Raw genomic sequence first — 23,795 nt, forward strand, 5'->3', positions numbered from 1 at the left:
ATTATCTAAAGCATCCTCTCCTTTTTGTTTTGAGGTCCAAATTCCCCCCGCTTCAATCTGTATTAAAAGAAAAACAGCTGTAACACAACATGGCATTAAAAAAGCAGAGTTGGTATACTTCCTCCGCGGTTAAAACATGATATATTGATTATACATTGTCCCCTGGAGTCCCAGGGCATGTTCAGGATATGCATGTGTCACAGGTGTTGCTGAGAACACAGCGGCTAGAAGTGCGTTGACAGGTGGTGAACTTCAAATGCCGGAGATGGAAACACGACATGCAATTCCCATTTCTGTGTTTTCCTGAACCCGTTTCTCTCTGAAGCCTGTTGACATTCCATCCCTCCTTTGTTGTCATAATGCCAACCTTTCAGCTCCTCTCAAAAGAGGGAGACGAGAGGAGGAGGGGGAGGAGGAGGGGAGGAACAGAGAGAATCACAGCACAGCACTTAGAATAAACGTTGTTCACCATATGCAGCGAACACAAACCCCAAGCTGTGCACAGTTTGCAATTACTCCCCATTTAGAATGAAAAAAATGGAAATGTGAACGCCAGCCGTCAACTCGGTGAGACGTGTTTGCTTTCCAATAAGTCTTGTTTGGACTGAAAGAGAAAGAGGGAGCGAACGGAGACAGACAGATTGTCCTGCATCTCCAGTATGTTTCTGAGCTGGTAGCTATGCAACAAGACTGGGAGTCAGTGGAAGAGGGGGATGGGAAGATGGGGACAGTTCAGTGAGAGGTGGGAAGGAAGGAATGAAACAAGGAAGGAGGGAAGTGGGGGGCTGGGGGGTGGCTGTTAGTACAAACTAGAAGAAAGAGGATTGCTGAGAGCTTAGACCAAGCTAAAAGGATATAATCAATACTATTTACGAGAGTCGTTTTAACATAGTGTTTAATAAATGACTCTTTTTGCCGTCGCTCTTGCAGGCATCTGCCTCTCGAAAATCGTCCATTTAGTTTCCAAGCAGCGGGGACATCTACATGCTGACCATTAGATTGTGTAAATATTCACAGGACATCGTCCGCCCGGTTTAAAACGTGCACTATACAAAAGCGACCAATGAACAACAGGTATTCCGTCCCGATCGCAGCTCAACAGAAACGATCCCTCGACGTGGGAGCTGTCCGGTGTCTCGGTGCTGAATGACGCCCTACTTCCTCCCGCACGTCCGGCTCTGCTCCTCAGCCTCTCGCCTCGACTCCGGCCCGGAAAAAAAGAAGGAGAAGAAGAAGAAGAAAACATGCCACCTGTTGCTGCACCGAAGTTTTGTCTCAGGAGGCAAAAGACCCCCGATACGCGACACCACTGAATGTGCAGCGACCCCGTTCCTCATCTAAGGTCACATATAACGTTTTCTCTCTCGCCCGCTCTCTCAAATTACGGCGACATGACGGCATGATAAGCATCCCCCCTCCTCCCCCTCCTCCCAGGCGAGGCAGGAAGAGAAGGAAAGGATTGTCATTTCATTTCCACTAGATACCCTCAGGATTTAAACAGCTATTCGTGCTTTCCTTTTTTTTCTTTCACTCTCCCTTTTTTTCTTTTTTTTTCCTTCAACATATTTCAGTTTTTCAAACCTGAAGTGCAATAAAAAAAAAAGAGAGAAGGGTTGTGGAGCAAGACACACACACACACACACACACACACACACACGAACACACATGAACACATGAACATCCTGACGTTGCATCGCTTGATAAAAGCAGCGGGACAACGGCGGTGTGCGTGTGGCGACTCACCGGGCATCGATGAACACAACAGGTGACGCCGACACAACGCACCGGCGGCCGGGCTGCATGAGCGGGCATCGGAGGAGGGTGGTGGAGGCGGGGGAGGTGGTGGTGGTGGGAAGGTGGGGGGGGGGGGGGGGGCGGTTCTGTTGCAATCAGCCTCCCATCCGGGCTTCCACGTACTGGTTGTCGAGATGTTACTGGGTAGGCTGGAGGAAGATGGATCAGCGTGTTTATATACACGTCGGCAGCCCGGAGGAGGAAGGGGGGAGGAGGCGGGACGAGGCGGCGTGACGACCGCGCAGGGAAGCCAATTGACGAGGATTTCTTTTCTCTCCAGCCCGTGTTAAGGGTGCGGCCCAAAGCAGCCGGAAAATTCTATTATACGAAGATTAAATGAATACAACGCGTGCTGTCGATGCAACAACCCCTTGTATTGATGGTGAAATTTATTCCGTTTTCTAACTTTATGTCAGCGCGTAAATTTTCCCTCGCCGAGGAAACATCTCGCGCACACATGCAGAGAAATATAAATTAAATTGAAACGGGTCCCAAGTGTGCAAAATACAGAGCACGAAGGGGTGAGCTCAGATGTGATTGAATTAAACCTGAATTTCGCGGATCAAGAATATGCATCAAATTAATTGGTAAGGGAACAAACAAGAGTGACGTATTACTTACAGTACCTTAAGGGCAATGGGAATTGTAATTGGTAAAATTAATTGCTTTGGAAAAACGTCTGGGCTAAATACAATTTAATGAATGCAATTTAACGTGCGGTTACATTCACACATCGAGTTGTACACGTTTAGTTTGAGCCCAGTGATCTGCCTTCAATGCATTGTTTGTTGTTTGCTTTCAGCTTTTATAAAACACACACACGCAGTAACAGCACTGAGACACAAGACAAGTGGCGAAAACTTTAAACGACCATATAGTCCACAACAAAGCCCTCATGATATCTGGTGAAACAAGCCATCCATAGGATCCACATCCAAACAATACACCTAAGCTGGTTTTGATCTAATGTGTCTTATTATTTTAGACTGTTGTTAGCGTAGGTTGGTATTGTGAGTGATTAAATGGGCATTCTTGTACTTATACTAATTTTTCGGTTCAATTATTAGATTTGTATCTACTGCACTGACTGAGCAGCCTTTTCACAGGCAGCAGAGGTGTCTGAGATCCGTCTGGGCTTCAGCGCTCTTTGCTCTTCTGAATCAGAGGAAAACAATGACCTGCGTGTTTTACAAAGAATTGCTGATTACATTTAAACTGCTTTGGCGTATGCAAGGATCGTATTATCTCCTGATGAGTAAGACGTCACACGTATAGTAATTGTCAACAAGGCATGGTTTATTAAGACGCTTTCTCAGCATTTAGACACTTAGATGACACCTGTCTTATGAATGACACATCTTTCCTTTCGAGAAAAGAAAAAGCCGTTACCATGGAGCCATTGACTTGGAAAAGAATACAAAAGAAACCTGCTATTAGTTCCATGTGAGTCTTAAGATTAGGTGTTTGCCAAGTCGACATTTTAGAGCTCCATCAACTGTTAAGGCTTAAATTCTCTTTACAACCAACGTCATGTGTTTGGAAATGATGCTATCTTAATTTTATAAAATGCAGAGAAAAGAAAGCCACTATTCCTACTTGCACAGAAACAGGACCCATTCCTTATATCTCAGTAATGTTCTTATGTATGTTTATGTCCTCAGCAACACTAACCTGATCTGCTTTACACAACGTAGGGAGAACGTCTGGGGATCGGTGCCTTGTGGAATTTCATTTGGACACATTCAATGTTAATAAACTTTGAATAAACCAGGGAACAGGGGTGAATTTTCAGGGCGTTGCACTCCACAGCATGTGGTCAGGGGCGGGCAGATGCTCATTGACTGCAGTTCACTTTGGCCGCTAGATGCAAGAGAACTTCACCGGCAAATTTCTCTCAAGTGGGGGCTTGTTTTAATTCCGGGCACCGGCCCGTTTCCTACATTGCCTAACAGTTGAGTCTGGACCCGCAGATCCCCGGCTATTGTTCTATTAAATGACTTGAATCCCTCTTATATATTCATGGGCACTGCATTAGTATTACTCAAGTAATTGAGTAGTCAGTTTGCCCAAGCTGATGGGTGCAGAGGGGCTGTTGGGACGAAGGACTATGGTGTCTGTTAATGAATAAGGCGCACGAGTAAACATCACTGTGCGCTGAATAAATGACAAAAAAAAAGGCCTGGGTGTCTGCAGCCGTTAGTTTCACAAAAGCCTTGTTCCTTTGATACCTCACTAGGCAGATTTATCAATACAGCTCAAGAGTCTGGCTTATGGAGGAACCCGGGGGAAGATCCTGCTCTTTGTGTTGTGAGGCTTTAGTTCCGAACATCACACCCCGTGCCTCTTGATAGAAACATCAGGCGGCAGGATTATGCATATTATCAATCCCCCTCTGTCCTATCCTGTGCTTTCAGGGCTTAATGTTAACATCTGCCCACCGAGAGCCACAGATGAGCTGGAAGACCGTGTTGAATGTCTTCCATTCAGATGATTTATCTGAACACTATAATGGACTATGCATGTTATTTAGATGACATTATAATGGCGTCCGGAAAGGGAGTGAAGCTCAGGCTCTGTGACGTTGCGAGGAGCTGAGTCACAGAGAGCTGCATCTTCATCACACTGAAAAATACTGTATAATGGAGACCTTTTGTTTTTTTCAGTCCATCTTATTAATAGCCAGCCAGTGTTTCATATAAGGTCAGATACCTGCAAATTACAGCAAAACCATTAGAGCAGAGGCATTTAAGATGTATTTTTCTTCACACATTTAGACCCTTTAGCTGTTAGACTGATCTACTAATCTAGTAAAACAAATTGTGGAACTGACAATACAGATTAATTAACATAATGATCAAGTCAATGTGCCACATTTAGCCAAACAGACTAGTTTTCACCTGTAGTCCCTGGCCGTTGGATACCACTGAACATACAATACCTCATTAAATTGTGGATTAAATCAACAAGCAGTTTAGTTAGACAACAAGCAGAGGTGAAGGAGTTTTGGGTGACTGTTCATATGAACATTTGCAGGGAACAGGGTGATGTCACAGGATGCTTTTGTTGCCGTTAAAATAAAAAAACAAAAGGAAGATGCCCAACTGAAGAGGCAATGAAACCAGATTGCAATGGGATGTTTAACTTTCTGCATGGCGTGTTGTAAAGACACTCCTGTAGTGTTAAACCCGCTTCCCACCCTCAAGGTGACATGGTTACTGTTGATAGTAAAGGGTGTGGCAGCAGCAGTCTGCTCGTTGCATGGCTCCCTCTGGTGTTAAAAAACCCAGATTATTCTGCACAACGTGTAAAACAAGTGAGTTATTACGCTACGGCTTCCACAAACACTGCAACTCCACGACTACAATGTGTGATGTTATTTACCCGGTCTAAAAAAAGGAAGGGCATAATTCAGATTGGTGACAAATAGATTATTCGACTATTTTCTTCTCATTATATTACCAGTAATGCTTTTTCAATGGTTCATTGATAACCATAATGCTTTTTTCCCCCCAGAAAAGCGCATTACTAAAAGATCTGTGGATATTTTTTTATTCGTCAATCAATATGTGCCATGAACAGTAATTGATGTGCATTTGTTGAGAAGACAAATGCAGATGTGGTTCTAGAATATCTACAGTATACAGAATTTGGAGAAGCTAGTCTCCTTGTTCATGGTAATAAAATAACTCGTCATGCAGTGCAGCACTGTGGATGTGGGTCTTTCATAAGGCTTTATAGTTTGGTTACGCACCAAATACTTGTTTTTCCAATCGATTCATTAATCTTTCATGGGCGCGGTACAATCATACAATATCCCATTTTACTGCACAGCGCAGAACGATTTCACTTCCAAGTTATTATTAAAACAGCAACGACAAATGGTAAAAGATATGATCGTTTATTGTTGATTATCTGTGAGTAAAGAAATATTTCTTTTTTTTTAACATTCTTTCTGCAATTCGAGTTTGCAGCATTGTCTTGATTTTGAAGTGGCTTTCAAATAAATTTCCACATCGTCTGGCAGTGAAACTGCCCATAAACTTCCCCCAGATATTAGTAACAACCATGCCATTTCTGTACAATAACCTTTTTTCACAATACAAATAAATAGCATTCGTTTAAATGTGGCACGATAGTTGACTCAAATAGGGAAAAGGTGAAAATTGGGTGGAAACACTGCAGATATGAAAACATTTTTAGACAGACTAAATATTTTCATTTTAACTTACCAACTTTAACCGTTGCCAGATTTTCCATCCACTAATGCTCTTATGTGTGTTCTTACCAAATAATGATTTCCTCCATTTGAATTTAAAACAACGAGCTTGTTCAATAATGAAATCATTAACTTGATGTAGAGAAAAAGATACCGGACCAATTTGTCAAAACCTAGTTAAGCATTTACAGTTGAAGTCGAAGCGGCACAGGATGCCGTATTCGTTTAACAGTGTCCATGAAACATTATCGTCACCCGGTAAAATACAAAACGAGAGCCTGGAATTGTTCTGCGAACATACTCCACAGATCAGACCAAAGAAACTGCAGTTTGCACAAAATAAAACCCACCGGCCTCCAGAACAAACAACTAGTAGGGATACATTTTAAAAATGTTTTTAAAATAGAGGAAAAAAAGGTTAAAATAAATAAGACAGAACGAAAGGATGAACTCAATATTTGGCAGGAAAGCACAATGTCAGTCTGTAAACAAAACATAATGACATGGGGAGAGAAACGCCGCCGCCCCCCACATTCGCCTCATCATCACAGATCCCTGGTCTGTTGGGTGAGTCAGTGGCTCTATTATTAAGGAGGAAGTGGAATACTGTACATGCACATCTCCTCTGCCCTCGACACTCGGTCATCTCTCCAGCTCCCTCCCGCCTCCAGCTACAACGTGGCTAAATCACTAAGAGCGCTCGAGGGGCCCCTCCGCAGACTGCTGAGGTAAACACTCAAAAGAGCGAGTTTGATACATGCAAAGTTAAACCCCCTTTCCCGGCATCATGCCCTCGTAGTAAGAGCGGGGTGCCAACTACCGGATCCTGGTGAAGAGGTTAAGCACTGACACGGATTCCTAGAGGAGGGAGAAAGGCAGAGGAAGGAGGTGGTAAGGCAAAGACCACAGGGAATAAAACATTACAGACGGATGAAGGCGGAAAGACGTCGTCGACGTGGGACGGAGAGGCGGAATACCTTAGTGGATCTCATCTTGCTAAAGACGTTCCAAAACCGAAGTGTTTCATCTCCTGCTCCCGTCACAATGGCCTCTCCGTCAGGGGACATGGCCTGCAAATAAACGCTTTTATTATACACTCAATATACAGTGTTGTCCAGTATCAGAAGTACAAAAAGAAAAAGTAAAAGAAAGTCAAGATAAATGTCATTGACCGATTGTTCTGCAAGCAGACTCACTAATAAACAAGGAATATACTGACCAGGTAGAGAACCCTGTAGGAATGTCCAGTAAGTTTGGCCACTTGAGTGAGCGAGGGATACTTCCACACAAGGATCTGGTTCTGGGAATAACCATGTGTGCTCACCTGCAGAAAACAGCGTTTTCACATATTTACAAACACATTCAACAGTCACCTCAATTTAGCGGAGCGCTACTATAAATAGCGACTTTATTATGGAAAAATGACTCATACGATGCCAAACCTCAGGCGACTCACCAGCTCATTGGTGTGCTTGGACCAGGCCAGGTTGCAGACCTGAGAGCCGGTGTCGGTGCACTGTAACGGCTGGCCGGTCAGAGTGTTCCAGAAGCGGATGCAGCGGTCGGCGGTGCCGCCCCCGGAGGCCAGCAGGCCGTGCTGGTGGGGAGACCAGGCGATGGCTTTCACCGCGGCCAAGTGCTCCGTGTACTGCTGCACCGGGAGGACGCTCGAGTGGTTCCACACAAGTAACTAGGGACGGCAGGTTGAGACGAAAGGAGCAAGATTCCGTTTTATTACTAAAAGAAAAAAAGGCGGTCCTGACACTGACGCCTGGCTCGGAGACAGGTGAGACTCTCCGTCCACGAACCTTGTTGTCGTTTCCACCTGAGGCTAGCAGCTGGTGGTCCGTGCTCCACTTAAGCCCGCAGACCTCCTGTCTGTGCCCTTGGAGACGGCGCTCCGACTGGAGAGGCGGGGCCCTGATGTCCCGCTGGAGGATCACCCGATCACGGCTCCCAGACGACAGCTGGTCCGCATTCCATGCCAACGCACCTGGCAGGCAGGAATGAAACCGAGGGGAAGACGGTCCACCGACCGTGAATGAGCGATGTTGCTAAACAACTGTAACATGAATGAAGGTTGTAATATCTACTCTGACGGCTGTCCAGCTCCAGCCACTTAACTCACCCACTCGGGCTGTGTGTCCTTCTAGTACGGAGAGCTTCTTTCCTGCTGCTGCGTCCCAAATCTGTACATATCCTTTATGCGTTCCCACTGCCACCAGGTTGCCCTGGAAATAGACAGCGCACTTTGAATATCAGAAGGACTAAGAGTCAATAATGAGTATAAGAGTTTTTAGCAGAAAAAAACATGTCACGTCAATCTGAGTACCGCAGTCATCACCTCAGTGCTTGATTAGTAGAAATGTATAAAAGCATGCAGGTTTTACTACAAGCATACTTACTGGCTGATTTTTCTTTTTTAAATGTTGCCTGACAAAAGGGTAGAAGATAGAGGACAAGCTTACCCTCTCTGACCAGCCCACTGACGTTACAGAATCTCCTTCTACAGAAAGATCGCATAGACGCGTCACCTAAAAAGATGGTGAGGGAAAAAGAAAATTCGGATTCAAATGACATCAAGATGCAGTTTAATTAAATCCTAGAAATCGTTAAGTTAATTTGTGACACAATCAGCGAAACCTGTGATTGAGAGATCTGGTGTGATTGGAAACACTATTTGTGAGAACACACACACACACACACCTACCTGGCTGGTACAGGCACTCCACAGGTAGACACAGGTACCCAGTCCCACACTGAGTACATTCAGAGAGGACCAGTCCACTAGGTTGAGGTAAAAGTCGTCCTGAAGCTCTGGAGCGTCCAAGACTTTAAAAGGTATCTTTGATATTTTGCGTGTAGGTTTTCTTGGCGACCGCAGCAGTTTCTGGCTACAGTGCAGAACAAAATTAAGTAAAAGAATACGATGCTGCTTTTCCAAAAATTAAAGAAATGACATGGAAAACATATTACCTGTTGCTACTGACAGGTGAGAGAGAATATGGAGAGACCGTGTTTCCATCTTCTTCTGGCAGAGCCCTCTTTGCACTTACGGAATACTGCAACGTACAAACGGACGGTTACTGAAATAAATCCCCATTAAACTAGTGCATTAAAAGTTGCAACCTATTATTACACTAAAAAGGCTTCTCTTGGCTGGAGTTGATGGCTGCAGACGGCGGTCTTCTGACTGGGGGTCCTGGACTTTCTCGATGCCCGCTCCTAACAGCTCGTTCTTCAGCAGAGCGGAGTAAGCCAGGCCGTCCGCTGGAGGCAGAGGAGGAGACAGAGGGGAAATCAAACCAGGCTGTCGCAACCATTAAGTTCAAACACTGCTCCCTCAGCATGTTTAGGGCCCTCTCTCCCATTTTCTACAAAGCTTTGTGTCTTCCTTATCTCCAATTTCTATGAGCCTGTGCAAGCTTAGTAAAAAAAAGACGGTCAAGTGATCAACTTTGACAGGGGCAAACGGAGGCACATGTAGGAATTAACTGAACTCACACCAGATAGTAATGGTCTTTTAGACGTAGGCACTCATATAATAACTTATAAATAAAGGCTGACCGACAATTAATCCAATCCAAGGATTTTTTTCAAACAAAAAGTAATTGCTTACAAATGAATTGTATTATTCTATCATTGGAAATATATATACTGTATATGTATAATTTCCTGACATTTAATAGAGCAAACCAGTAATGGGTGATGAAAATGTCCAATGATACTGAAGAGAGAAACATTGCATGATAATCTATTATTAAAAGGTTAACTAGTTTCTGCAGATATAAAGGTGGACTGATTACCTTTGTTGCTGTCGGTTGTGCCATCTTTCGTTTTTCTGTTTTGATTGTGCGACTTTTCAATTTCCTACATCAGAAAACAGAATATTAAGCATTGAAAGCAAATACAGACACGCAAAAAAAATAAATGGCACGGGAATAGGCTTTTTCCTTTGTAGGCAATAATAAACACTTTGCTCTTGAGAATACTGTTCTTTTGGTAGGAAAGACAGTGAAGAATTGGGTGTGTTACGACAGGGCTCACATTGATGCGGTGGAAGTTGACACTCCAGTTGGCTCCAGCCCGGGAGGGAATAAAGCGATCACCATGCTTGCTCGGCGAGGACAGGGGGGAGGTGGTGGGTGTCAGAGCCCGCACAGCTCCTACTGCTTTCTGCACAAGTTGGGTGAAAGGAGCAAACATTTTCTGACTGGAGGCCAAATGCAAACAGGCCTTGGACTGTGATGTGAAAACCTGTTCCAAGCAGGAAGATCAATTGGGTGGCAGATGGTGCATTTATCGGAGGTGTCAACAACAGGAGGCATCATTCACAAAACCCAGTCATTTTGCTGGCGAGGTCTTGTTTTCACTCAACAATAGTGATATCGTCAAAAAGAAAAAAAGAGACTGGTCCTTTAAAATGTCATACTTCCAAATACATGGAGAATAAGGCCATCTAGGTCCTTTGCTAGTTAATAATCCTCTTTGGGAGGCACCATCATCGTGCCATAGTGAAGGTAATGACCTACTAACTGTAGCGATACCAGCATAGACTTCAAAAAGGCTATTTGCGGTTCTTTTACTTCTTTTTTTTAAAGGAAACACAGCTCCTTTATGAACAAGTGAGTGTATGGTTTACTTACTATAGGGCTTGCATTCTCATTTTGAATGTTGATCTGCCTGAGCAGCCTGCATTCATAGTCCTGATCCATGGTTCTTGAAAACAGGTTAAAGCCGATCAACACATTTATAAAATCATCCACAAGTGTCCCAAATTCACGTATCAGATGACAGGATTTGCAAAGGACACTGGTACTCTTTTAGCTATGACGTTCTATGACTTGCTCTCTACTGGTCAGTCCTGATACTGACAGCATGATCTATTCAGCTCTTAAGTGACTGTTGAGTCAAATATATCTTACCATGAAGGGTTTTCAACAAAGAAAGAAAGATTTTCCATTTTTAACAATGTGAAACCAAGAAAGGAGTATGTTCCTTATTTAAGAAGCATGAATATCCATTTAATTGTTTCAGCATTAAGCATGATAATTACATAGATTATTGAATAATAATAAACATACACATTTCATCGTAGTGTATCGTATAGAGACAACCTTGGATGGTTCATCAATATTTTTGTAATTAGATTTCTGTAGATCCAGACATCTGTTAATAAACTCAACAGCGGAATGTTATGATGGACTAAGCTATGTCTTTGGACCTGGAAAAATAAACGACTTTACTAAATTGACCACTGAAGACCGAGGATTACTCTGGTCTGAGGTTCCTCCGGCATCAACGTATTACAGCTAGAGAAAATAACAGCATTTAACCGCATGGTAATGTAAATGCATCCTTCAGGGACCCTTTCCTGGAGATGACATGATAAACAACTGTTCAGACCCACGTACCTGCATTTAAATCCTACTTAAACTAGCTAATGGGAAGCAAATCCGTTCGTATGCGGCAATGACAGTAGTTACAGTAGTTTAAAGTGATCAGCTGCTAGGCTGTCTAAAAGCATTAGCTAACGAAAATAACTTGAGTGAAGGTTTTTGCTAGATCGTTCCATGAAATGTCCCACTGCGGTGGTCATTGTTGGTCTGTGAACGTGACGCTAAAATTATTCAAAGACCAAATGATTCAGTCATTTAGCATTCAAGCTAGCTATGCTAACGCCAGCTCAGCTGGTCGACCTAACGTTAACGTAAAATAAGCTAGCTGGCTAATACATTAGCCACATTGTTTGCTCACAATCTACTCTTTTATTAACACCTACCGTGCCCGAATTAAATCCTCCCGTCACGCAACTTTTACGTGTTCTTATTTGTGGTATTAATTCTAGTGGAAATATCTTGTTTTATTTTGTTTTACTCTTTAAAACAGAGCATGCAAGATACAATTGTTTTCTTTTGCTGATCAATTTGGGTCCGCAAAGCATCACGGGAAGGATGTGACGTCGTGGTTTTTTGAATCACACATTTTGCGTTGCTAAGGAAACGTGTCAATGTCACGACGACTCATTTATCTTTGGCAGTTAACCTTTACGTCCTGTTTTTTCTGTCCGAGATAGTTGTTTCGTTTCAACAAGTTACAGTACAACAATAAGTTAATTCATTTGACAAAAATAAAGCGTTCAGGGGCCATTGTGCAACTTCCTCATTGAAGGTGACAATTTGTCCAATGATCTCGGACTCAGGTTAAGGCACCATTGCAAGCCGTTGAACGGAATTGTTATACTGACTTATTCACAAACATTTTACTATTGATTAATTGAATTGTAGTCAACAGACGAAAAACCACATTTGTAGTAGATTTTAAATGGCTTTATTTGTTAAAAAGGGATAGAAGTGAAACATATGCAATCTCACATGAAGTAAAAACAGACTAAAGTCATTTAGTGTGCAAAAGCTTAAAATAGACACATTCATATCACATCCTGCTAGTGAAATGAGGCTGTGAGCACAATTTCATCTCAACACTACCTGCTGCTACACTGACAAAAACAGTTGACAGTGAGATATTCAAAAACCACGTCAAGAGTATGGTCCAATAGCTAATCTGATTCAAAGTGCCAAAGAAAAGAAGCAGTACGTTCAAGTAAATTATTGACCCCCACCTAGGATTATGTGCAAAAGTAAAGTTTTTAAAACTAAATAGCTGAAAATGGGCTAGATGATAAATATATATTGGGATAACCAAAAACTTAAAAAAAAACTTTCCAGTAAAACTGGAGTAAGATGTATGGCTCAGTAGCCCATGTAGTTCAAATACTGCTTATGTTTTTTCTGAATTGGGCAATAATCATAAGCTTCTTTGAACAGCATAGATTTACTTGATGAATATTATTCACATGTCTGGAATCGATTCTTGCTAAACTCAGTCGTGCTCATATTACAAAGAGTCCAGAAAGAAACAGCCTCGTCTCTACAGCATAATTACAATCACACGCTCACAAATCACATTGTCACACAGACTACAGTGTGTAAACCGGTCAACTGAGTAACCAAGACAAGGTCAAAAAACAAAACAGTAAATGACAAGAAAAGAATCCCCTAAAAACGAAAATAATAAAAGTTCAACGGTCCTGTGTTCCCTGTAATGATTGACAATCATCACCTCAGTACTTTGCATGGCTGCACATGCTGTTCAATAACATGTGCCACACTAAATACATTCAGACCAGTGAAGTTATAAGAAACATTGTGTGCTCATAGTAATGCCGTGGTTTTTAAAACCAGTGAGGAGAGAGGGGTGGAATGCCAGGGCGCACAAAAATGAAAGAAAATGTACATCTGACCACAGGTTTGTGGTCTACAGGGAGGACGTGTCCCTAGACACAAGTTGCAGGGCATTGTTGACCTGGAAGCGAGTTTCGTCTGAAATACCGTACTGCTCCAACGGGTCCTGAGGGGAAAGGAGAAGATGAGTCAGGTCTGTAATAAAACCAAAGCTTAGAGCATTTAAAGCAAATCCATACCTGGTATTGAATCAAACCGTATATTAAATGCATAAATACAGACTTCTGCCTTCTACACAATAGAGATTAGGTGAGTGAAATTCAATTAGTTGCTCTTACAAACATTTACATTTGAGGTTTCTGGTTCATCCTGAGTGGTCACGAGAAATATTGCTTTTGCAACAGCAACACCGTGTTAAATAAAACATAAACTTCGTAGTCTTCTGACAGCGACCGATACATTGATCCCGTGTAGAGGATACAGTTACGGCACAAAAACACTTCCACGCGTAACGCCTTTCTAGTACCACACTCTCTGATGAACCGTACCTTGCCAGTGAGCCTGTGGATTTCAGTGCGATAAAATATCAGGTTCTTCCTCATGAACTCGTAACTGCAAGAGATGAGAGGAGAAATAATTTGAGATTGGTGGGGGGGGGGCAACTATCCCGTTTGGGTACATTATCCCATTCAGAGTAAACAAAAAAAAAACAATTATACAGTGTTGATGAATTCTTTGAAAACTGTCCAACTCGTCCCATTTTGGACAATGAGTCCCTTTTGACAGTTTCCCCCATGTGAGTTTATTACTGGAGGCTAAAACACAATTTGGTTTAAGTTGTTCTACCACATCTTTCAAGTAGCATTTTGTTTGAAAACTGCAATACCGTCATGTCATAGTCAGCAGAGCTCTTAAGATGGCAGAATGTCTGCACCCTCTTGCAATGATAACTGTGTACGTCATGTCAGCAAATAGAAGATCTCTGCGTTTAGAATCTCTAGATGACGTTCTGGTGACTTGTGGTGCAAAACTAGGAGAAAAGTAAGAAAGAAACAACAAAGAACATGATGGCCCGGCACTCGGATTTGCACCAAGACCCCCCTGTTTCATTATGTTATTCTACAACTACATATTCCCGCTCCGAAGGTGAAGACCTTTGAATAGTCTTGACGCAGGACTTTCATGTGTCAACTCTGTCTCCTGTTTGCAAACATTATTTACACAAGCGTCGAGTGAGAATGAGGTTTCATTGCACATGGATCCTACACCTGCCGACCTGGTTGTTGCTGCAGATATGTGACCAGTTGTTATAAACGATGGTAGTACTGGTGTTACACAGTACTGCTGTTTGCTCTAGTATCACACAGTATTGATGCCTAACTATATAATGGTAGGGGGTAACACTGAAGTTCATCCAAAATAACCATATTTTTGTAGATACGTTGGATAAACACAGACATACTGTCATTTGTTGTTGTTTCTTTTGATTACTTAATGAGTCATATGCCACACGAATAACTATTTAGTGTCAACATTTGAAAGGAAATCCGTAAATAAATATCATATTGTATTTCTAGATTACACCAAGCATGTGCATATGATTGTGGTGCGTGTGGTCGGTCCCACCTGGCCTTGATAATGGAGTCCACCCACTCCCCACACTGCTCCCCCGAGTCACACTCAAAGAGATACTTCCGCTCTGCTTCATCCAGAAATGCTACAACAACAACAACAACACACAGAAATGCACATCAGAAGATGCTGTTCGGGGACATATCAACAATGCATTTTTAAATAGCATCAGCTCAAACGTGAATGCAGTCATTTACAGTAACATAAGAGGATTTCAATCCAGTCAACAAGGGAGAAAGTGAAGCGAACTCACCGATGGAGAAGGACCGACTGTCCTCCCTCTCCACCCGACACTGCTCCAGCAGCAGCGCCCCGATCGGCTGGCGAACAAAAAGTGGCGTCGACTTTTAACGTCCATAACAATACATGGCATCACTCTTTTACACGGAACAGATACGGCTGAATGACACACGGCGGCAACTGACCTCTTCCTCGTCAGTTCTGAAATAGAAGAGGAAGTTAACGACGAGTTTCACCAGCCTCCTCTTCACAACTGCGCAATGACAAAAAAGGGAATGAAAGTTGAGTTCAGGTGAACTGGGAACATCTGTGACGCTCGCTGGTCCCGCCGCGAGACGGAAGCGATTCGTATAAACGTTCCGCGATAAACCGCGTTACCGTCTCCTTTCTTGGGTCCTCGCATCCCCAGCTCGGCCGCCATCTCCGAGGGCTGGCGGCTCAGGGACGCCAGCTCCTTCTCGTTGAATCGCATCCCGACGGCCGCTGGCGCATTAAAAACGGGGTGACTGTTGAAGGGTATTCTTCACGGCGCAGCCATTCCCGCCGACAGCGCGATAATAGCGTGAGATCGGCAACAGCGAGCGGTGACGTCGTGTCAGTGACGTCGGTTGAACGTTGCGGTTTCTCTTTCTGTGTTTGCGGAATTTGACTGGATGAGTTTAGTCATTTTTCTGCCTCAGGCTGAATTAGCGGCGACGGACTTCTCCCGGACACACACCGGACACACGCCCTCCTCGCGGGTGGTGGTGGCGCACCTCTGTAATGCTAACTTACGGTAGGCAGCGAGGGTCAAACTACGCGAAATGCGCCTTCGCGAACAGCAGCACGCGTACACGAAGCCGCTGGTCGCCGTGACGCTATAAAACGTCGTGTTTGCTGTCATGACATTATATGTGTGTTTGTATGTATTATTAATTGAGTGTGGATTTACTGTAGAATCGTAACTGAATTCAAGCAACAGAGAAACGACAACGTCAGATATAAAAGAGGGAATTGTGTTAAGAAACGCTTCTTATGCAGGGTATTTATGTAACGTTATGTTTACAATACAGTGTTGGAAGTTGAAGAGACAAGTCGGAGAAGTCGGAGAAGATATGACTGGAGAGCAAAGAAGAATGAGTGAAGAGTAGAACATGTGAGGCTAATCAGAACTCCTTACTATTTAGGTTGTAGAACTGTTACAGTCTATCTGAGAACCAGATATTTACAAAAAAAACTTGTGCATGGGTGAAACAATTGTCTTAGATACAGTAAGAGGCTTTATGCGGCTTCATTTAGTCATTCTCATTTCTATTTATGAGGAACTGTGAGTCCAGGCGGCCCTCGCTCCGGTCCAGGAGGTGGCGGTGACGCACCGGAAGGGTTCTTCCAACCGCCAAGTGGCTGAGAAGGAGCTTCTCGCACATGCGCAGTACAAACCTACAGTGGCACGATCCTAACGTTGTTGTGTCGGTGAGTGTTTTCATCAAATCTAACTTTTCTTTATTATTTAATTTATAGCTATCGTTCAGACGTGTAATTAACCATTATCTATTAGCAAATCTCCGTTGCTATATATGTTTATTTTGTCGTTTGACCATTCACATTTCTTATAAAACACCCACAATTAGCAGCTAACACCGTTAGCTTAGCCTAAGCCGTGTCGTGTTGTATTGAGGAGCCAGCGTATTTTAACATACTGTAGCTCACTAAAGTTTGTAAAGAAACCCCCTCTCCCTTAACTCGTATAACTAGATTGTGTCTAATTGAAAATGGAATAACTGGCTACACGACTATGCTGTTTCTTCTTTATAAAATTCCCAGTTAGACGGATCCATTAATGGGGAAGCCCATGTAAACTAACTAATCTAAGCCAAGACGGATCTGAGGAGTGATTGTATTGTGAAAAATGTGATCGGTTGTCAGCATAAATGGTGCACTTAATGTATTTATTCTGCTTCTCAAACGGTGTGCAGACACATACAATATAAACTTCAGGTTCCAAATCCAAATCACATTATTGTCATTGTTGAGCAGTTAAGTAGATTACCAATACAGAGTTATGTCTGCGGGCGCATTAAGTTTACTCATAAATAACTCCACAAATGGTACTGTGTTTGACAACAATCCAGTAGATAGTAGCTTAAATGTTATTATCTAGTTACATTCTTTGCAACAATGTGTGCTTTCTTTTTCAGATAATAAGGAAGGATTTACTTGGGATACCTGTCCAGTGCTGACTGGGCAACAACCGTGTGTGTGTGTGTGTGTGAGCTCAACTCTTTGCAAAGATGGATTTCCAGCATCGAGCTGGAGGAAAGACGGGGAGCGGTGGAGTGGCATCCTCCTCTGAGAGTAACCGTGATAGGCGAGAACGGTTACGTCAGCTGGCGCTGGAGACAATTGACATCAACAAAGACCCCTACTTTATGAAAAATCATTTAGGATCATACGAGTGCAAACTTTGCTTGACACTTCATAACAATGAGGTACGGAGGCACACACTGACACCGACCCATCTTATATAATCAGAACCTGGTGTTAATTCTTGTTTTCTGAGTATCCTGTTTGACAAACTCCTCTCCTCTGCATTACAGGGCAGCTACTTGGCTCACACACAAGGAAAAAAACATCAGACCAACTTGTAAGTGCAATGTTTTAATTGTATGTGTTGTCCTCTATTGGACTGATTCTTTCAACTTCAGCTTACCATGACTGATAAACCTCTTAAAACCCAGGTGCACATCCCGTTGTGGGCTTGTATAGGGTTGTTAGCTTTTTCACGGTTGCTGTGAATTGACAATGCAACACACATTTGATACAGTGAGTTGATCACCTAATAAAAAATAAATATTTTGTTTTTGTTCAGAGCGCGGAGAGCAGCCAAAGAGGCAAAAGAAGCACCTGCCCAGCCGGCTCCAGCAAAAGTAAAAGTTGAGGTCAAGAAGTTTGTTAAAATTGGCCGACCAGGATACAAAGGTACAGTGGCAGTCTGGTCATGAGTCCGTACAGTCTTCATTTACTTCATGCTGATTGAGGTTTCACTCCAAATGTATTGCATTTTAATAAATGGCCCTGGTCTTCTTCTTCCTTGCAGTAACTAAACAGAGGGATCCAGAGACTGGACAGCAGTCCTTACTTTTCCAGGTTAGTGTGTTTGTAAAATCTCCTTGAGTTATATTATGATTTTCTACAAAACTCCTAAATGGAGTAAATCAACATTCAAGCTCCCTTTCTAAGATGCATGCTTTAAAGTGATTCAGTTAGCTTCAATAGTCAACCTTTTCAGGCTTCAGTGTAGTGATTTCTGAATTAACTGTAAATATATATTTTCCAGCTTCTAAATGCCCCATAGTATTCTCATCATTGTAATCTTTTTTTTTTTGTTTATTAGAGAGGACAAACATCTCGCGACATTTTGTTTTAAAATGTTTTAATCTGCCGGCTCTTATTTGATCAAGCATCCAAAACCCACCTTCTCCTTTCATCAGATCGACTATCCAGAGATCGCTGAAGGAATCGGACCCCGGCATCGCTTCATGTCCGCTTACGAACAGCGCATCGAGCCCCCCGATCGCCGCTGGCAGTACCTGCTTCTGGCTGCTGAACCTTATGAGACTATTGCCTTTAAGGTGAGCGGAAGCTGCACTTATACTGTTCTCCAATAACATTTTTTATTCCTGCCTCGACATAACGTCTCTGCTTTTTTAGGTCCCGAGTAGAGAAATTGATAAAGCAGAAAACCGCTTCTGGACCCACTGGAACAGGGAAACTAAACAGGTACAAGCTGATTCCTATTTGTCACCACGAAGCCCATCTGGCATTTAACGAGAGGAATGTAAAAACTTGTGGTTTAACTGATCTTTCGTGTTGTTTTTCCCACCCAGTTTTTCCTACAGTTCCACTTTAAAATGGAGAAAGCTGTTCCCCAGTCCAGTGGACCCCCACCTCCTGCAGGTGTGAAGCGCCCCCCTCCTCTCATGAGTGGAGTTGGACATCGGCCAAATGAGTCCATGCCGCCTCCCCCGCCAGGAGGGATGCCCCCTCTCCCACCTGGCGCTCCGGGAACCCCCCACATGCCTCCTCAGATGCCCATGCCTCCCATGCCAATGAGGCCCCCTCCTCCTGAGGGCCTTATGTCTAATAATTGATCCCCTCCCAGTGAATCATGATTGCTTTCTGTCCGTGTTTTTAATGATGTCTAAAGTCTAGTAGATTTTTATACATTCATTTGGTTTGTGTGAGCGTGTAGGGAAGCCTATGCGACCACAGCGTTTTGTATGAATGCTTTGTTTCTGGATTGGAGCTATGATTTCAAAATGGCAAAATCATTTAGGATTCTGTTTTTGTAATAAAATTCTGTTGAAAAAAAGCATTTGCCTCCTTCAATCTGTTTTTTACAAAGGCGTCACACAGAAACCTGAACAGATCCCGTGTTTGTCAATGAGTCATAGCATCAGAGAAGAGCAGCATTGCAGAGGTTACTGAAATATCTAAATCAGGATTGGAATAGAATAAAAGCTTTACTTTACTCGGGAGAAGACGTTTAACATTTAACTCTCAGAGGGAACAGGCCGGGTTAAACTAGTCATAAGCAAACAAACGATCTTTAATTTGCCATATTCAATACCTTCTGATTACAAAATACAGACTGCTAACTTTTACAATGATTTGGGTCTTTCAAAACTCACTGGAATCGAGCGATGTCATGGAGGGTTGAGAGTAAGCCGCCGGCAGATACAATGAAATGGAAATGCAAATGTCTTTACAGGTGTTTCATTACACAGAAGCACATCTGTTAGGCAAAGCAGCAACATTACTTTGAGTCTCACTGGTGATTATTATTGCATTCAACATTACCACCTTCATAAATGTTATCAAATCAATTCTAGTGAAAGTGGTTTAGAAAATGTAATGCAACATTTCTAGAGTACAAAGAATCCGCTCATGCCTTTTGAGTTTTTCTCTTCTCTTTCTTTCCATCCAGCCTTTGACTCCCTGACTCTTCCTCCGGCTCTCCGTCATCCTCATCTTCCTCCCCTGGGCCCGCTTCAGGTTCCTTCTTCTTGTTTCTGTACGTCTTGTCTTTGATTTCTTTTTTGGCTCTCCCTTCCTTAAATGTTCCTTCTCTTCGTTTGATGGATTTTCTGTCCGGGGGTGGCTTATTTCGGAGACCTCTTGATGCTCGTGCTGTCGCTCCTCTCTTTGACTTTTTCACTTTGCCTCCTCCCTCATCGGCGTCATCGTCCTCCTCGTCCTCTTCATCGTCGAGGTCTGGTAGCCACTGTGACATGACCTCCCACAGTGTGGTCTCGGGCTGAGGGCGAGAACACATGACGCGGCTGACACGTTAGGATCGGTGGTACATGTACACCGGCTTGTCTTCATGTCAGTAAATGAACGTGTCAGATAGGTGAATCCAGGTCATTTGCTTCACTGTCTTTACCTCTGGTGGTGGTCTACTGTGTCGTAGTCTGCCGGTCCGTCTCACTGTCAGTCCAACGTCTTCCTCCTCTGCTGCCCTCTGACCACGCAGGCTTTCTGTTTTTTTTAAAGGAGACCGTTTAGTCAAGGTAGCCACGTCATTTAGTAACTGTGGTTGTACTTTTAGTTGACTTGCCATGAAGCTTCTGAAAGCCTGAGGTCACCACCAGGATGGAGATGGCCACAAACAGACAGCGGTTGAGGGTGACGTTCTCCCAAGGCGTTTCAATCTGGGTCAAGTTCTGGATGGACGAAGCTTTACGTAAGGCTGCCGAAGGAGAGGAAGAGGAGGAGACGCTGTCATTGTGATCCAGTAAAGTTAACCGGGGGTGGTTGTTACTCACTTGTTCGGGGGAGGCTCGGCTCCCTGAGTAAAATCTTGGGTTCCGCTCTAACTGGTTGTGAAAACGTAGGAATTTCCTGTTGAACACAACAACAATATGATGTATTCTGGATGCGAACATTGAGAAGAAAAGTTAATTTGGTTCATTCCAACTAACCTCTTTGAATTTTCTTGTAGTGCTCATTTCTGAAACAGACAGACGGAGATGTACCGAGGGGATAAACCACAACGAACCGCCATTCCTTCACACTTATTCATGTTAATTTCATTTCTTGTCGTTCTTTACTTAGTATTCCTCGTCTGGAGACCTTGAGAGACTTTACAAAATGATTTCAGTCCGGACCAAAGCGCAAAACAGCCTCACAAGCAGGACTTTGTCTTTATTTGTAGAGAGCGAGGCTCACACCCGCCCCCCATTCAGCATTATCCCTGCGTTGCCTTTGACAAGGGGTCCAATTTCAGTCGCTCTCTGCGCTGCTGTTTTTATTTATAGAGTCGTACAATATATGTACCAAGGCTTTTATGTGCAGGCATCACAGATACTGTGTATATATGTACAGTATGTGTGTGTGTGTTTGTGTGTTCGTCGCCACCTGTTCTGAGGATCTGCGGAACAGGCTTCTGTGGAGGAGGTACTGCTCTTGGTGGCCTTAACTCCTCTTCAAATGTCTCATAGCTCTCTTCCATCCCTTCCCTGAGAGAACGACAGGGAAGAAGATGGATGTGGCTCAAAACTGAGTTTGTTTAGAAATGAGTCTGAGGATTCCGACGTGTGCATTTTACTCAACGCTTGTGTGTCACATGCAAGTGAGCCTGACTAGTCAGAGGTCAACCCATCCTACCGATTTTTGTAATTCTTTATAAATGCTCTATTTGTGGCTGCTGTTACATCCCCAAAACTAGACAGAGAGGTCAATCCTTCACTTTGTAAAATCTATTTTCCATTTTCTCATCGGCTCGTGTCTTACATGACATTTGTACCCGGACATTGAGCTAAAGTCCTAGCAGGCCTATAAATAGATGAAGCCGGGCCACCGGAGGGACAAAGTGATAATAGAATAGAAAGAATATACGGGCAGATGTTACCATTACTCCAGTGGTTAGCATTGCCCCGCGAGGAAGTCTAACCTTTGGCCCCGATTGAAATAAGGACCTACCTGTCACGACATTTGGGGTCGACCCCGGGCGGCGGCGGCGTCCAACCTTTGTCACAGAGCCTGTTGTTTCTCGGTAGAGATGGCAGCAGTCAGGCTCTGTGCTGCGTGACAGCCAAGAACAGGTGTGGGAGAATGAAAAAACAAAAAGAATTGTCAGTCAGTTCACATTGACATGTGCCGTGCGGCTGTCGAATCCCAAAAGGGGGCCGAGGTCCGCAGAGAAAAAGCCAAACCGGATACCACATATGGGAAGAATCTTATAAAAATCGTATTCGGTTTCAACCCCACAGATTTACAGCAACACGAATGAGAGAAACATTTTTTTTTTCCTCATGAAGTCTCCAGCAGATGGCGGCCCTGTACTTGCGAGTTTCAAGCGGCTTTGCTCCTTGAATGAAGTCTGTAGAACGTCCGACTAGCTGACTCTCAGATTAGCAGCAGGACTGACTCACGTCTAATGAGCCCACCATCAAACATGTGGCCATCTGTCCGTCAAGTTATAATCTCATTATAATCGCTATGTTTCCTTCGGACAGTGTTGCATACGTGTGTGTGTGTGTGAGAGCGATGGAGGCCACTAACGGGCCACAGAGCAAACACATGATGATGAGCTTCTCTCGGGATGAGGTGGTTACAGGCCTGCTTCGTGTGGGAGGAGAGAGGAAGTGTCGATAAACACACTTGTGTCTATGGTGATGACTCATGCCTCCGTTGGGATACATTGCAGCTGAGTCACGCAGCGATACACCCATCAGCAATCACTGTGAAGTGGATTGAAGCTGTGTAACCTTTCGCCGTGGGAAGACCGTCCAAGGAAATGGTCTCAAACAGGACCCCGAGCAGCATCTCAGGACGGTGTGTCCCAAAACTGACACTACCAATCTCTGTCAGTTGTGGTGCTTTTAAATAAATCTTAAATTGGGTGGCTCAATATTTCAGCAACTATTAAATACATTGCCATGAGGTTTTGTTCCCCTGAAAAAACACGTATTGATTGATAACTAATGGTGACAACTGGTGATGCTCTCAATTATGATCAATCAAGTAAAGATTTTCATTCGTCCAATGCTTGGGTTTATGTTCCAGTGAGGGGCAAACGCTGTGCTTTGTGTTTACTGCTCATTAGCAAAGATTAGCTTGCTAACACAACAAAGTAAAATGGCGACGGTGGAGGAAATCAGCGTGTGAGCATTGCGAGCATCCAGTCCAAACAGTGCTGAGAGTTGTAGGCATTCATCCTATGTGTTGATTGAAATATTTACTGTAAATGGATAAACATATGGACAAATCCCCATTAAAACAAAGTATACATTACGACCGGCTTCCAAAATACAATATTTCATCCAGTTCCATTTCAGCTCATCAATTCGTGGGGGTTTATCTCCTTTTACAGCAAAATAGACGTTTTTTATTTATTATTTATAATTATTTTCTTTTATTTTGTTTATCGCTGGCAGCGCTGTCAAGGCCATTAGCAGAAAGCTGTGAAGGTAATCCCTAAACTATTAATTTGGAATGTGCTACCTTCATATTCATATTTCTCCTGTAGATTCCTTTTTGTAGGCAACAAAACAATGTGCTGTGCACCCCTCAGCTGAATTTAATCTGTTCATTTAGTTTGTTTAAAACAAAGAGTACAATATGCTGTGGGCTCCTGAATAACAGTATACAGAACACACACTGCAAATTTTAGCGGCGTGATGGAT

The 23,795-nt window shown here is 43.3% G+C and overlaps 4 protein-coding genes across 7 annotated transcripts; 1 reads left to right on the forward strand and 3 right to left on the reverse strand.

Moving 5' to 3' along the window:
• Positions 1–5,676: 5,676 nt before the first annotated feature.
• Positions 5,677–12,002, reverse strand: LOC120816274 (fizzy-related protein homolog). Its single transcript, XM_040171795.2, has 14 exons — positions 11,793–12,002; positions 10,657–10,729; positions 10,058–10,186; positions 9,817–9,880; positions 9,150–9,280; positions 8,987–9,072; positions 8,721–8,904; positions 8,479–8,544; positions 8,139–8,241; positions 7,819–8,003; positions 7,467–7,700; positions 7,230–7,334; positions 6,988–7,080; positions 5,677–6,868 (listed from the first exon to the last, which is right to left on the reverse strand). The coding sequence occupies exons 2-14, from the start codon at positions 10,723–10,725 to the stop codon at positions 6,827–6,829; spliced, it is 1,491 nt and encodes a 496-aa protein (XP_040027729.1). The 5' UTR covers positions 10,726–10,729; positions 11,793–12,002; the 3' UTR covers positions 5,677–6,826.
• A 322-nt stretch (positions 12,003–12,324) lies between these two features.
• Positions 12,325–15,898, reverse strand: plekhj1 (pleckstrin homology domain containing, family J member 1). Its single transcript, XM_040171184.2, has 6 exons — positions 15,505–15,898; positions 15,312–15,379; positions 15,140–15,206; positions 14,881–14,971; positions 13,803–13,866; positions 12,325–13,420 (listed from the first exon to the last, which is right to left on the reverse strand). The coding sequence occupies exons 1-6, from the start codon at positions 15,596–15,598 to the stop codon at positions 13,328–13,330; spliced, it is 477 nt and encodes a 158-aa protein (XP_040027118.2). The 5' UTR covers positions 15,599–15,898; the 3' UTR covers positions 12,325–13,327.
• On the forward strand, positions 14,965–19,512 carry sf3a2 (splicing factor 3a, subunit 2). 3 transcript variants are annotated; one of them, XM_078099014.1, is made up of 10 exons: positions 15,503–15,901; positions 16,179–16,261; positions 16,428–16,578; positions 17,304–17,594; positions 17,703–17,749; positions 17,975–18,084; positions 18,203–18,252; positions 18,597–18,737; positions 18,817–18,885; positions 18,993–19,512. In XM_078099014.1, the coding sequence occupies exons 4-10, from the start codon at positions 17,397–17,399 to the stop codon at positions 19,254–19,256; spliced, it is 879 nt and encodes a 292-aa protein (XP_077955140.1). In that variant the 5' UTR covers positions 15,503–15,901; positions 16,179–16,261; positions 16,428–16,578; positions 17,304–17,396; the 3' UTR covers positions 19,257–19,512. The 3 variants fall into 3 exon arrangements, with proteins under 3 accessions (XP_040027115.1, XP_077955139.1, XP_077955140.1); XM_040171181.2 differs by having other exon boundaries at positions 14,965–16,261; positions 16,443–16,578; XM_078099013.1 differs by having other exon boundaries at positions 15,438–16,261.
• A 181-nt stretch (positions 19,513–19,693) lies between these two features.
• LOC120815997 (uncharacterized) lies at positions 19,694–22,446 on the reverse strand. 2 transcript variants are annotated; one of them, XM_040171182.2, is made up of 7 exons: positions 22,090–22,446; positions 21,526–21,626; positions 21,090–21,118; positions 20,934–21,009; positions 20,726–20,857; positions 20,552–20,646; positions 19,694–20,422 (listed from the first exon to the last, which is right to left on the reverse strand). In XM_040171182.2, exons 2-7 carry the CDS (start codon positions 21,617–21,619, stop codon positions 20,051–20,053), a joined length of 798 nt encoding a protein of 265 aa, XP_040027116.1. In that variant the 5' UTR covers positions 21,620–21,626; positions 22,090–22,446; the 3' UTR covers positions 19,694–20,050. The 2 variants fall into 2 exon arrangements, with proteins under 2 accessions (XP_040027116.1, XP_040027117.1); XM_040171183.2 differs by lacking the exon at positions 21,526–21,626 and having other exon boundaries at positions 22,090–22,421.
• Positions 22,447–23,795: the final 1,349 nt, after the last annotated feature.

Source organism: Gasterosteus aculeatus, chromosome 3 (assembly GCF_964276395.1).
Source record: "Gasterosteus aculeatus chromosome 3, fGasAcu3.hap1.1, whole genome shotgun sequence".
Classification (NCBI taxonomy): Eukaryota; Metazoa; Chordata; class Actinopteri; order Perciformes; family Gasterosteidae; genus Gasterosteus; species Gasterosteus aculeatus.